Here is a 14310-nt window from a genome sequence, read left to right as displayed (position 1 = left end):
CATCACAAAAACTTCGCACTTAGACTCGCTTCGAAGAGGAGGCAGACACGAACTCGGAAATGGCCTATTATGGACGTTACTTGAGCAGTAACGCAAGGAAAACCTGGAAAATTTAGGCTTTGAAGAATTTGGACCCATGACCTCTGCGATATCAATGCAGTATTTTCAACATGCTACTTTCCGCACTTTAGTAAATACCAGTCTTTCTTATATTAAGTCTCTTCATATCCATATCACATACGATTTTATTAGCTACAGCCATTCCCTAGATAAAGGGGTTTCGTTTCTAAGGAAAGTGCGGTGCTGCGTCGGCAGGGAAGCGAAGCACAGAAATGAGATTGTCAACTGAGTTAATATGGTAAATTGATCGCCGTAAAGAAATTCGAAAGCTGACGTTTTGAGCGTTAGGCCTTGCTCAGAGCGATTTGTTCGCTAGGGCTAGCGCTAGACGTGCGATGACTCCTTTTGGTCAGCGTAAGGAATGCCTAGTAGATACTTGCTGCATGAAGTTATATACAATATACTTACGTTACGCTCTAGCAACATGTATTGACAACCATATTCTTCGGTACTAAGCACGAGCAACAGGTTTAGAGGGTCTTTCTGCAGGTACCGGAAAGTATTGACCTGCATTAGACGTCGACTTTTGCACGTGTACAGCCTCACAATGGGCCATTTCCGAGTTGCTGTTTGCCTCGGTTTCGAAGTGAGTCTTGGTGCTCAACTATTGTAAGGGAAATTGAGTTTGATTTGAATAAGAATACGCAACTCATTTCCATTTGAATGGTTGTGAACCAGGACTCGCTTTGAAACTGAGGCATGCAGCAACTCGGAAATCGACTATTGCAAAAAATGGTTACCAGACCACTGATTCTCTCACCTGTCCCGCCGTCAGTACCAGTGTCCTCCTTCTTGCCGCCTGGTAACACGATCAACCTTAACCTGTACTCTTCGCTTTCACTACCAGCGGATTCCTTCTCCCCGGCGTCTTGTTCCCTCTCGGGGTGGTACTCGAGAGATGATGGACCCTTTCTGATTCCGCTGCTTTCTATTTTTTTAGAGAGCCTGTAGGCTTCGTTAGCATTGGGGTCTGTGGTCCAGCCTTTAATCATGTGTCTGTGGACATGCGATGCTTCTTCACAAGGAGTTCGTACATGCTTTGACTTGCTGCTAGGAATTCTCTGAAAAATAGACCAAAAAGTGATGCTTCAAGGGCTCTCAATGAAGCTTCTTAAGTGCAAATCCAGTTCGTGGAAACTATGTTAATTCTTAGTACCTGCTCGTAGCTCTTGATAAACTTGCAATATCGCTGATAATCTTTCCACTCCTTCACCCGCTCGTGTTCTTTTAACTCTTTGTTTTGAATCCTTCGACTAAACTCGTAATCCAACAAGTTCTGGTACTGTCTCTGCTTCAAGCTCATGAGCTGAGTCACAGAATAAATCCTCGCCACTCCCCAAATGTATTGTTTCTGCCCCATGTCCAAATCTTCATGATGAAGGAAGTAGTTTGTTTTCATAAATCCGGGAAGTTCCACCGGAGTTCCATCGATTCTGACTGGAGACTTCGTCCTTCCCGCCGAGCGTCCCCGAGCACGTTCTTCGCCGCTGTGGGGCACCCTGCTCGGAAATCGGTTCATCTTCGCCGGATTTCGGAAATCTTCACTTTGATAAAGGGTGGTTGGCTGACAAGAAGCACTTCTTGGTGTATACGTTACACTGTGATTGCTAAGGGAAGATTCTGTAAACGACATTAATAAGTTCATGTTTCACATCAGGGTCCATACAAATTGATTAAATGAAATCTCGACCGTGCTCCTGATGAAATGTAATAACATAATTAACAACTATTCACCGAAGTGGAGGTAGCTACTTGTGGATATTTACCGAGCCGCGAAGCGGCGACACTGAGCTGAATATTATAGTTGTTTTAGTATATACTAAAACAGTGAAATAATATAACGCAAAAAATTAATTTGAACTTCCATATTCCTACAACGATAATAACTCGCACGCGAGTTGCGTGAAGGTGAATAGCAAAGAATTTTCGCAGATTGAGAAGCCAATCAGAGCGCGACTTCATCGCTATCCACTGTTTTAGTATATACTAATATTGTTATATACCAAGACTTCCACTCAACAAAACGAGCACTGTGATTGGTTGATTCTTGATCACGTGTCCCTGATCAAATTCAAATATATCCCGGTCGGGATACAATTCCGCAGTTGTTACCCGCGCCGGATGTTTTGCTGCGATTGTTTACGGGAAACTCTAAACATATAACAAAGCACTGTCCTTGCGTTAAATTCAAATCTAATTGCACGGAAAACCAACCGATGTTCAGCAAAAACCCACTGACCTGTCCTGTACGCTGGCGACGGTGGCTTGCCTGCGCCTGCACTGGTTACGTCACGAAGACTGCGGAGAAACACAATTTCTTGCTTTGGTTACATTACTTGAATCTTGTGAAGCCGTGTTCGCCTGCGCCACAGACTTTAATGTTATCTTATTAATGGACGGGTTATATCACCGTCTTGGGGTGCAGGATAAGTCGTCATTAACTCAAACATTCATGCGCAAATACATTCCTTCTATTACACAGTCCCCTGGCCTGTTCCACGTTCCCAGATAGTTGGGAAAGCGAGAAAAAAAACTGCACGCGAAAAAAGAGTGGGGCCTTGGTTGCCTCGCCTCGACCCAAGCCCCACTCTTTTTTCGCATGCAGTTTTTTTCGCTACCCCAACTATCTGGGGGCCTGGAACAGGCTAACATTCCCCCGCCCCCCTTCCTCCTTTTTAAGGTTGATGGCAATCCGGGAGAACATTTAGAAAAGCTGCAGTTGGAATCACCGTTGCTTTGGATGAAGGGGGGAGGGGACAAGCAAAGTCGTTATTATTATTATTATCAGTTTCAATTTTAGAAAGAGTAAACCACATATTTCTTACGAACGCCTTTTTGGTAAAACAAAGATGACCCAACAACTTTTGTCCAGGATTGTAGTTCATAAATCATGGTCAAGGCACTAAAACAGTTGTGTTCCGTACGCACCTGGTTTGAGTACCAATGGACCTCGTTTCTTGAGTCGATTTCTCTTTGGTCCTTCCAGCGGTATTGGTCCTATGAGTTGGTAGTAAAGGAGCGCGAGGTGAAGATGTAGACCTTGGTAACGGACCAGATGACGAACCAGGGAAGGATGATCTGTGTTGGTACTGACGAATAAGAAAATACGTAGATCAGTATAACTTCGACCGACTGATTCTTCTGTATGAATGTACATTTGATCATTTTTGATTTCAGTGATTACACCAAAAACTCAATATCATGACACTTGTCCATTTAAGATTTTTCGAACAGTGACAACAGACCAAATACCTTAGTATCACGACATCCTTGCAATCCAAATTTGCTACCGATGATTGGACAATGGAAAACAAAATTTAAGCCAGTACAAATATAGAGCGAATTAGCCTAGGGCTTAAAGACTAACGTAATGAAGATTTTCCTCGCCAACTGATAAAACACGAGGTTTAAAACAAGTGCAATGTTAAAAAAATAAATTTGTTTTCTCTCTGTCGGGATGAGATCCAAGCTTCCTGGGTCTATATGGACACTGCATAGGGCACCAAGTGACTTGGGGATGACTGTTATACACCTGTGTGCCACATGACTCAATTCAACTCTGGATGTCTGTTCTCAGATTCACCGGGACAAGGGATCGATGCAATTTTCACAAGAAAGAACTGGAATGTCGTTGTTACTGGGGTTTTTAACCAAACATCATCAAAATCAACTGAGCGACACCACCAACAAGTTTTTAAAGGTTTTTGGAGATTATCGACCGCGCACTGGTGGCTACGTTGGTTAAGCACCGGGCTGCCATGCGGGAGGTCGTGAGTTATGGCCGGGCCAACACTCAGGGTCTTTAAATAACTGAAAAGAAAGTGCTGCCTTTGTAATGGCATCTGCAAATGGTTAGACTCTCTAGTCTTCTTGGATAAGGACGATAAACCGTAGGGCCCATCTCACAACCCTTCAATAGTTGTGGTCACACGAGTCCTTTTATCCATGGGTAAACATCTTTTGCCCACGGGCAAGGACGTTTTTGTGTATAACCGCTTCCCTAGACCGAAATTGCTCTAGAGTTTTTTCCATGGATACATCAAAAAGAACGAAAGAACTTCCCATGAACTGAAAAGTACGGTTTATCTGCTCCTTGAGGTGGCAGTTGGCCAATCATAAAGCAGAACGTAGCTAATACACCAAAATCTCTAGTTATATTAATAGTATCCTATTATTTTAGCCTGAAGGGAGTCATTTACTGTGTAACCGCATCCCGGCCGGATAGGGCAAGTTACCCCAGGATAACATGAAATCTGAGCTGAACCAACACGAGCAATTTACCCTCCGGAAGGCCCCAAACCCAAGGGGTTTGTAATCACGACTAATGTTTATAACTCTATGGGACGTAAAAGACCTCACACACTATTTGCAAAGAGTATCAGTGTAGTTCCCGGTGTTGTGGTCTGTTCTCTGTGGTATCGTGGTTGGGAGGACAAATGTTCGGAGATACTAGCTACACCAAGCTACTCTAAAATCCGAGGGTAAATAAAGATATGATGATGATCAACTCGACCTGGTAAGGTATCAACTTCTACTTAACGACAACTGCAAAAGATATTAGAGAGACTTCGCAACCATGTTTTCCGCGGCAAACGTCAGTTGAAATTTGCGTTTTGCCAAAGATCAAAGAATCCTGTTTAATCTTAGCTGATTCCTTGAATGTTAGCTACAGATACCAAGCAACGTCTAAAAAGAGACGGACAATATCATATCATATCATATCATATCATATCATATCATACATCTTTATTTACCCTCGGATTTTTTTAGAGTAGCTTGGTGTAGCTAATATCTCCGACACAGAAGACAGACCACAACACCGGGAATTACATGCCCTGCTCTTTGCGACAAGTGTGCGGATTCTTTTACGTCCCACAGGATTGTGAACATTGAAGGGTTGTGAGACGGGACCTTCGGCTTATCGCCCTTATCCGAGACGACTAGAGAGTCTAACCATTTGCAGATGTAATTACAAAGGCAGCACTTTCTCCTCAGTCAGCCCTCAGACCCTGAGTGTTGGTCCGGAGTTGAACTCACGACCTCCCGCATGACAGCCCGGTGCTCAACCAACTGAGCCACCGGTGCGCGGTACAAGTTTATAATAGTATAAGAGAGTCTTCTATGGTAAGCAATCGCCAGCCGTTTCCCGTTTGTAAGTCCACGTAAACGCGAGCTAAATTTCGCAATTTCTTTGCATTACACCTGCGGGGTTTCACAGAGAGTATTCAAAACACACAGGCGATTTTCAAACACAAAGACCGTCTCAACGAATTAAACAAAGACATTGACAGAAGCACTTAAACCTGATGCTCCATTCTAGTTGAGTTATAAAGTTCTTACGTGTACGCCAGTAAATTTATATGTCGTGTTAGGGATGAAATTTTACACAGGTTTTCATAAAAAACAGCAATGCAAGTTATAACAACAGCTTTACACCAAATGCTCCAATGCAAGTCATAACAAATGCAATGCAAGTTTTTTAGCAGACCGGTTTGAAACAATTATTGTCCCAATAGGTTTCTCTTCGGAAACGTTCGTTTATTACCGCGGCCCTCTTGCCTTCCGCAACGGTTGTAATGCAGGTAGAAAGGAAAGCTATTTATTCAACTAAGACTTTATGCACTCAAATTAATTTTAAGCATAATAAAACCAAGAAAAAAATGAAATAGAAACAAATAACCTCTGCATGTAATCGAGGGCCATTTCGTTCCAAGGCAGTGTGAATAAGTTGCTCCACATCAGTAACTGGATCCTTCCATTTTAAGGCGTCGCTGCGAGTTGTAAGAACTTTCCTTGGTTTTACGCAATACGTAATAGCTCGACCCTGACGAATCATTTCCACGTCTACGTTCGCGTTCTTTTCCCGCACAATGCACTTGATGGGTGCGAGTTCTTCGCGCATTTTCTACAGCTGAAAAAAGTAACTCTTCGGTTGTTTTGAAAACGTTAACTTCAGATGCTGGTAAAAGAGTGATAAATGCTTTGAACCTTCTCGGTATGGTTCGATAAAGATTAACAAAACAATTTTAATACAAACCGAACTATGATTTCCATTACAAAACCTTGAGTGTGCACTCAAAGGTAAAGTTGCTTAGAAACATATTTCGACGCCACAGCAAACAAAGATTTTTCGATGATTTCCTCTCGATGGAGCCTTAGAATAGCAATCTTTTGTATTTGTAAGCTCTTCAGTTGATTAATGTTAAGTGCCTATAGCCAAAACAGCTGGTTCTAGTCAAATATGAAAGCTATTACCACAATCACTTTTCTACAATTGATAGGATTAGTGGAAAGTGATCCTTGACACAAAGAAATTTGATTGGCACTTTAAACCGCTCTAAAATATTAAGTGCTAATTTTTTTTTTGGTAAGCACGACTTCTCCGAACCATATGTCCGAACGAAAGATAGAAGTGAACCTTGCAATTAACTGGACAATTTAAGCAATAGACCAATTCGGCTAAAGCAATGTTGTACCCAATTCAAATCTTTCGGGGTTAAGATTCTCTGTGTATTGCATTTGCATGATAATGGAGCATTCATATGGAAATATCTGGAACAAAACGTTTTATTCCCAATGGATCTGAATTAGGTAAAACATTGAGTTTGGCCCTGTTTACATGGAGTGAGGGTGCCCCGGCAAACCGAGATACCCGGCTAGAAGGGTTGAAACATAGCCCGTCTTTAATTACATGCAACTCACCGAACCGGTATCGTCAGTGGTCTGCGTAAGCTATCTTTTGAGCGGCCGCTAAGCACAACAAACAAAAAGACCTACCAAAGAAACTTTTTGGCCGCAAGTTTAATTTTTTAATCGCTCATTCCGTTAGCGGCCGCTTGTCAGTTTATAGGACTGTTGTTATGCACTCTGCTGATTCGGTGTAATCACCAGAGGCATGTTTTCGCGGTTTATCTCACCTCGGCTGGCCGGGATGGCCCGGTACAAACCGTTTAAATGGCAAAGCTATCCAACCTAGCCGGGTGGCCCGGGCAAGTAGACAAGGTGCCCCGGGTAGGCGGGCTAGCATGTAAACGCTTCAATGCGTTTTCTGATGAAACGTATGAAAAGTTAGCCCTCCCACAGTTGCTGGGTTGGCCGGGGCACCCTCCTTCCATGTAAACAGGCCGAAATGGTAGTCTCCTACGCAGCCGTTCTTTGTGTGGTCACGCAAGGCTCCTCCCCATGTGGGGATTGTCAAGAGGCATTGTCATTGGAACTGCAGCCGAAGATCTCACTTCTAACGAAAGGTTACCAAGCATCACAGTTTTCACTCCCTTCCTTACGAAGTGGAAACTTATAAGTCCGACGGTTACAATGGACAGTTTTTCGTACAACTCATCCACACAAGTTGCTTGGAAAATTTCCAAGGGTACCAAATCTCGAGACAGACATTTTTTAGCACGTTTTTGTTGCCGCAAATCGTTGCGAGAAGTAATAGTGGGTCAGCCTCTTTCCCAGGCCTTTAAGCGCTTAATCGCAAGAGGCCGACCGCGATAGGAAAAGGCCGTCCTCGGGGAATCCTCGGGGGATCTTCCCGATCCGCTCAACCATTGACGTCACCCTTTGATTTCACGTGAGGACGACTGGGAACTAGGCTGATGGTACGTTCTACTTCTCCGCAACTCTATTTAAAACCCCGTATTAATTTTTCAAACTTTCATTTACAAGGTGTAAAATGTCGCCACGTTTCTTGTCATCAGCCCATGAAAATATAATAGGCCCAGTCTTCTTCAATAAGTTATGTTCTGACATTCGAAATGCTCTTTCATTATATTTTCTTCAATCTAAGATTAAAAACTATCTTTTGTCATGTTATTGTCTTCCCTTCTTGTTCTTGTTACTAGCGTAAAATAAGGAAAATATCGTTTTATGTGTAATGGTAATTTCATTAAGCAGTCTCTTTAGTCCATCAATCCATGTAAGCTCTTTCTGTTTTGTATTCTTTTATGTAATGAGGGCGCCCAGGTCCTATAAGCCCCATGGTTTCTTCTGGGCCCCTTGCCATGTGATAATTTGTTTTTATTCTGTACTTCGTAATGTATTGTAGCTAAATAAACTGAACTGAAATCTGTACCAGCATGTGATTAGGAGGGCAGAAAAAGTTGTAACCATGGAAGCAACGGACGAGCAACCTAACTCACAACTTAAGATCTTTTGCAACCTCGTTCCCAGGGTCTCTCTTCTCTGCCTCCGTTGTCGTTAAGAAAAATGGAGGCAGAGAAGAGAGACCCTGGGAACTAGGTTGGATCTTTCGTCAAAAACGAACTGCGAGACAACTTTTCAAAAGCATTTGACAAAGTGGAAAATGGCCCTTATTTTCTTGACACACACACACACACACATGTCGTTTTAAATGTAAGTGCGAGTGAACGGCGAGACGGGTGACTCATATGCAACCAGGGAAATGTATTACAGGTTGAGTGTCGAACTTCCGAACGGGAGGTAGTGGGTTCGAGCCCCTGCCAGACGAGAAACGTTGCGTGAGACGTTTGTGGATGCAGAGACAAGGAGGAGCATGGGACCGTAAATAAACACATGGTTGATTGTCGCGTGTTTATCTTCGCACTGGTTTTACGTCTTTAAACCTTTTTATGCTGGTTTTACGTATTAAGAGGATACGGAGAATAGTTATTGACTCCAAATGCGACGGCGCGTATTTTGTGCTCGTAAGAAGTCGTTATTTTGGGAACTGACCAAAAGAATCCCGATGGGTATTTTGCTAACTAATGGAGGAGTACAGTAGTTGGATCAAGCAAGAGATCGATTTAGAACGAAAACAAGACATTACGTCTGGCTTCGTGTATTGCTCGTGCGCCCGCACGAAAGTGACATATGCCTCGCTACACGAGCATGTGCATACAACCTGTCCAAACGACACTCCTATTTGTAGCAAAACGGCCCGCTATTTGAATGTATCAAACCACCCAATCAAGAGTGAATTAGATAAGAATGTTGCCCCAGCACAGTCACAAATGGATTTATTTTTAGATACACTTTGCGCGCGAAACAAACAAAGGGCCGCCAATTTTAACCAATCAGAAGAAGCCATGTCACGCGTGACTGCTTCTGCTATGTTTCTTCAGGGACATCACAACTAATTTTCGCGGGAACGGGTATTCTAAAAACAGACTCATTTGTAGCTGTGCTGGGGAGCCCACCCATGCCATAATTACACTCTTATCTAATTCACTGTTGACCCAATCTACCAAGGAAGATGTACCGCAACACCGAGACCTTGAATTCCTTCTCTTTTCGAACAGTGTGTGAGTTCTTTTATGTCCCAGCGTTTGCAATTTACTGTTGACCTCAAACCACGTATATTTTTTGTATTTTAATATTTTAAAAAAACTACCGCGTGGGTCAATTTTATACCTTTTTCTTTGGAAACGGGGTGTGATCGTGGTGTGTGGACGTTGCTTGTGAAAGGCCTATGCCTCTATGCGGTCGATTCTCAAAAACTCTAGTTCAGAGCATTTGATTTTTTTTTCAAAATTTTTTATCAAAGCAAATAACTCGTGATGGATAAAGCTAAGAAATAACGTTTGACCTGATTGAAATACCTTCAGAATCGATGCGTTGTCAATTGAAGGTCGCACCCTGAGTGTCTTGACTCCTTTTGGTGTAAATGGCGAATGTTCATATTTTTCCTGCATTTCTCGACGCAGCCTGTCTTGCTTCATTCTGAAATAAAATTGAAGAATAGAGCGTTTTCACTCACGTGACCAGCAGCCATATTGGATTACTGAAACAAAATGAAGTATTTGCATAAAAATAGAGTTCAATTCCCAGAGGATTAGTTTGGTACACCATCATGGCCGCCATTTCTTTGTTTTGGAACACCAACATGGCCGCCGTGACGTCATGTGAAAACGCTCAAAAGACAATTTTTCAATTGACAATCAATTAAATTCAAAACCAAAACATATTTTAATTCTGGCCCATTCAAAAAGCGCAAACAACGTGTTGAAGGATTTTTTTCAGGTTTTTTAATGAAATTTATTTTTTCAAACTTCTGCTTTGTACGATTTATTTGCTGCTTTATTAACCTTGGTTTATTTGTTAATATCGTTAGGTCGATATCGACGCTGTTTTGTATTGTTGACAGATACCGTTTTGTGTTTGCGTTGTCGGACACTTAGTATCGTCATTTCCTTTTCGTAAATTACTCTCTATGAATTTTGAGCTATTTTAGAAAGCCAAAGCCCTTTCTTTTTGAATTGTACTCAATAGGCCATTTCCGAATTCATGTCTGCCTCCTCTTCAAAGCGAGTCTAAGTGCGAAGTTTTTGTGATGCTACTTTCCACATGAATGAAAACTAATTTTCACAAGAAAAAAACAGACATTAACTCGTACATGGCCTATTAAATTACTTTTCTTTGAGCCTTAATGTCACAGGAAGAAGAATAATTAACAATAATTGTGAATTATTCCATGAGCGCGCAAAGCCACGTGAAATGGTAAATAGCCGAGGAGGGGGCTTATGGTGTCGAACAAGCGAAATGCTAAACAATTGAGTAAATTCCAAACGTTTGGTTTCTAGCTAATTTCGCCTCTTGCTACAATTTTTACAGTTTGGGAAACACTTGAATTGAATTGCGTGCTCGATAGTGAATCTTTTACAGGTTTTTGTTTCCTAGATATTAAAAGAAACACGTTTGATTTTGTCAAAAACTGATGTTTTCCTTCGTTTGTTAGGAGGCAAGCGCAGAAAACGTTAAAGGCACGAACCGCGGATCACCTGAGCTCCGTATACATGTTTTTCTGAACTTTCCCTTTCTTCTTCTTCTTCTTTTTTGTTGTTGTTTTTGTTTTGAATTGTTGTATTTCAAGGCCCTGAAATCTCAAACCTTCGTTTTCGTATTAAAAGGAATTACGCGATGACTTTATCGTTAACCAATGCAAGCGTTTCTTGTGTTGTCAAACGCTGATGAAACAATCTCGAAAAACGCAACTTAGGGAGTATTTACATGAGACCGGACTGGAATGAGTTCGGCTTCCATACATTTCCTTTTTTTACGTTTACACGAGACCGTCCTGACAATGAACTCAGACCGGTCCGGACTTGTCTGGGTTGCTGGGGGCCGTTTCTCGAAAGTCCCGAATTTCGGGTGTCACAATTCCCTTTTTATCTCGAGAACGGAGAGGATTTTAGTCGTCAAACTTCACAGTTATTTTTCTTTTTGTGACCGTGAAATCATGTTAAAAGATCGGCTTTCCAGAACAAGCGGTTGACAGTTTCACAAATGGCTTTTCGGGCCCGAAAAGTTTTCGGGACTTTTAAGAAACGGGCCTTGGGGCCTGTTTCTCGAAAGTCCCGATAACTTTTCGGACCCGAAAAGCCAGTCGTCAAACTGCAATCTGCTTAGTTTGAAAAGCTAATCCTTTAACATGTTTTTGATGTAAGAAAAACAAAGAGGATTGCGAAGTTTGATGTCTTAGAAGCTCGGCGTTGCGAAGATATAAAGGGAATTGTGGAACCCGAAATAGGCCCGAAACGTTTCGGGACAATTGAGAAACACGCCACTCGACCAAGACGAGAAACTCTCGAAGCGGTTTAAGGTCCCTCTGGGTCAAAAGCCGAGGGGGAAACCTAGAAGTCCCCGCGTAAAAAGAGGTAAATGTATAAATTGGTAGATATTGTGTGGAAAATCAATCTCGATTTGTTCAACCGGGCGCGCAAGGAGGCATCGGTATTGCGCGAAGTGGTATTAGTACTAGGGAGCTTAAGCACGCGCGTTTTTGAGACGCGGACGGCAACCGGAAGTGAGCTGTTTTCCCTTTTAACTTGTCTTCACACAACCACATGAACATTGCCAAGTATCTTTTCTCCATTAGAGATGATTAGTATAAAAATGTGGGAGACACCACTGTCCTGGAAAACGGAATGTTCTCGGCTTCCGGTTGCCGTCCGCGTCTCAAAAACGCGCGTGCTTAAACTCCCTACGCGTGTTGTCCTACACGACCAAGGTGTTCAGTTTAGGAGAAACTCGCAAGGAGAACCAAAATGCTGTTCGGGTTATCGATTAAAAAATCAAACATTGAAGCAGATCTGATGCAAATCGAGTTGCCTGGCTCAGAAATTGAATTTGTCCGGACAAAAATCAGAAACAAGGGCGACGATTTGTCAGACGCAAATCGGAACGTTTCTCAACTGCCTTTCATACTACCTTAGGTGGGGGAAGATAAAGTGAAAACTATTACTAGTTAGGCAAAAGTCATCATTTCGTCCCGAAGCCTGGCACTAAGCATTTCGTTCCGGTTTCATGTAAACAGCAGTAAACATTTCATAGCCGTAAAAGTTCACACCGGTCTGAGTTGGCTGGTACAAAACACGGGTCACAGGTCACAAACCACACGTCATTGTTTTACCGATATACAGAAACAACCCTAAACGTTAACAAATGCTAACATTAGGACAAAAATATTTTTCTTAGGCCAGGCCCAAGGTTAGCTTAAATGAAAGTTTAGGATTCTTTATGTAGTGGTAAACAGTGACTTGTGACCTGTGACCTATCTTTGGTACCGGCCGGTTTGAGTTCGTCCCGTTTCATGTAAATACCCCCTTGTTGGAGGCAACTTATTTAAAAATTCGAATGGCGTAAACTGTCACGGCTGTAAGCACAACTTAATGTCACCTTTCGAGCCTTACAGAAGGGATTAAAGTCTGTCTGTAACCTTGGCACATCTACAGCGTCATAATCTGCGATCCGGCTCTATTTTACATACTGTCACTGTGTGGTTGGCAAGCGACGGGCGAGCGATGCTTTAAATGAGCTTGATCACGGCTGGTTAACGGTGTTACGAAGTTCGAACGAAATAAAACCTAAATACATTTAATGCTGCCTCGAAAGTCTATTCGCTTAAAACGACGTTAATATACGAAACACAATAAGCGAGTGATTTAAGCATTGTAATCGTAGAATGCCTTATTTGACGTTCACTTGAATTTTTTAAGTAACCATTGTAATTGAACACTGTCGAGTCTCTCGACCGCATTCTCCTTTACATTGCATTGTAAATTTCACTTTCTTGGAAAAAAATTCACTCACTGGACACACACGTAACGACATTTCTCATTTTGGAGATCTTAACGCGTAAAGTGCCCTGATGCTGGCTTCGACTCGACTGGTCGAGCGAACAACAATACTTTAACGCAATTTTATATAATGAACAGCGAAGGAATTTACTCACCGGTTTCGCACCAATTCCGGCATTTTAACTGACGTGGAGTGAGTTCCCTCGGTGAACTAAGACGAGAAAAAATTTGCAAAAGACTTGAAAAGTCAACTTTGCTGTGACATGATGGTTTTCATTTTCCGTTGTCAAGCGAAGGGTGTTTGTTATGTTTAGCGGAAATCAATCTGTGATAAGTTTGCATTTGTCACGACACGTCATTCAGAGGAACGTGAAATGTGGTAACGCGTGAGTGGAGATGTTGCGTGCGGGTAACTACCGCGTTCGCTCACCTTGCAAATTTTAAGAGCACATTTAAATTTTCATTTCATTTCAATTTTATGAGAATTCTTTCAGATATCTTCATATATAGGTCGGTCGCCTTCTATTTCAGTATTTATCCACTTCACTTTAGTGAGCAAGAACTTTAACAACGATTAGGAAGAAGTAATTTAATCTCGTTATATCAGCATTAAGGAAGACTTAAATTAATGGCTGTTATTATCTTTCAAAGAAGGAGCGCATCAAGGGGATCCTTTATCTCCACTAATTCCTTGAGGCAACCCTTTCCCCACCCTGTGGAGCAGAGTCTCTACACCATAGGGCGAGAAAGACTGGAAAGAGTCTGCAGAAAACGTGTCAAGTCTTGTAAGGTTTCTGCGCTAGTCACTCCGGTCAAACCGGTTTAGGCATGGCAACGCGCGCATCATATTTTTGACAAGGCGAAGGTCAAAATCGAGCCTTCAGTACAAAAATCACATGGCGTCTTGGAGTGCGATCAAGACCTGGCCTGGGTTTGGAATTGTCTCCAAGCAACGGTTTGCCCATACTCAATATAAAGACTTAACCCGATTTCTGGAGAATCCTTTCTTTCTCGTCTAGTTAAGAAAAGCTCTGCTAGCAGGGTACCCTTTCCCAAGTAGGGAGCATAAGCACGCGCGTTTTTGAGACGCGGACGGCAACCGGAAGTGAGCTGTTTTCCCTTTTAAGTTGTCTTCACACAACCACACTTACAT

The 14310-nt window shown here is 42.3% G+C and overlaps 1 protein-coding gene across 2 annotated transcripts in view; it reads right to left on the bottom strand.

Moving 5' to 3' along the window:
* Positions 1-13490, bottom strand: part of LOC138003990 (uncharacterized) — a 16345-nt gene extending 2855 nt beyond the window's left edge. Inside the window, exons 1-6 of one of the 2 annotated variants that reach the window (XM_068850350.1) lie at positions 13313-13490; positions 9681-9801; positions 3049-3209; positions 2360-2418; positions 1277-1740; positions 881-1181 (exon numbers count right to left, since the gene is read on the bottom strand). In XM_068850350.1, coding sequence (XP_068706451.1) covers positions 881-1181; positions 1277-1740; positions 2360-2418; positions 3049-3209; positions 9681-9801; positions 13313-13335 — 1129 coding nt within the window. In that variant the 5' untranslated portion in view covers positions 13336-13490. Of the gene's footprint in view, positions 1-880; positions 1182-1276; positions 1741-2359; positions 2419-3048; positions 3210-5800; positions 6032-6157; positions 6326-9680; positions 9802-13312 lie in introns of those variants that run through there. The other variant, XM_068850349.1, reaches the window with a different exon arrangement.
* Positions 13491-14310: the final 820 nt, after the last annotated feature.

Source organism: Montipora foliosa, chromosome 5 (genome assembly GCF_036669935.1).
Source record: "Montipora foliosa isolate CH-2021 chromosome 5, ASM3666993v2, whole genome shotgun sequence".
NCBI classification, from domain to species: domain Eukaryota; kingdom Metazoa; phylum Cnidaria; class Anthozoa; order Scleractinia; family Acroporidae; genus Montipora; species Montipora foliosa.
This window is presented reverse-complemented; position numbering and strand designations above follow the sequence as displayed.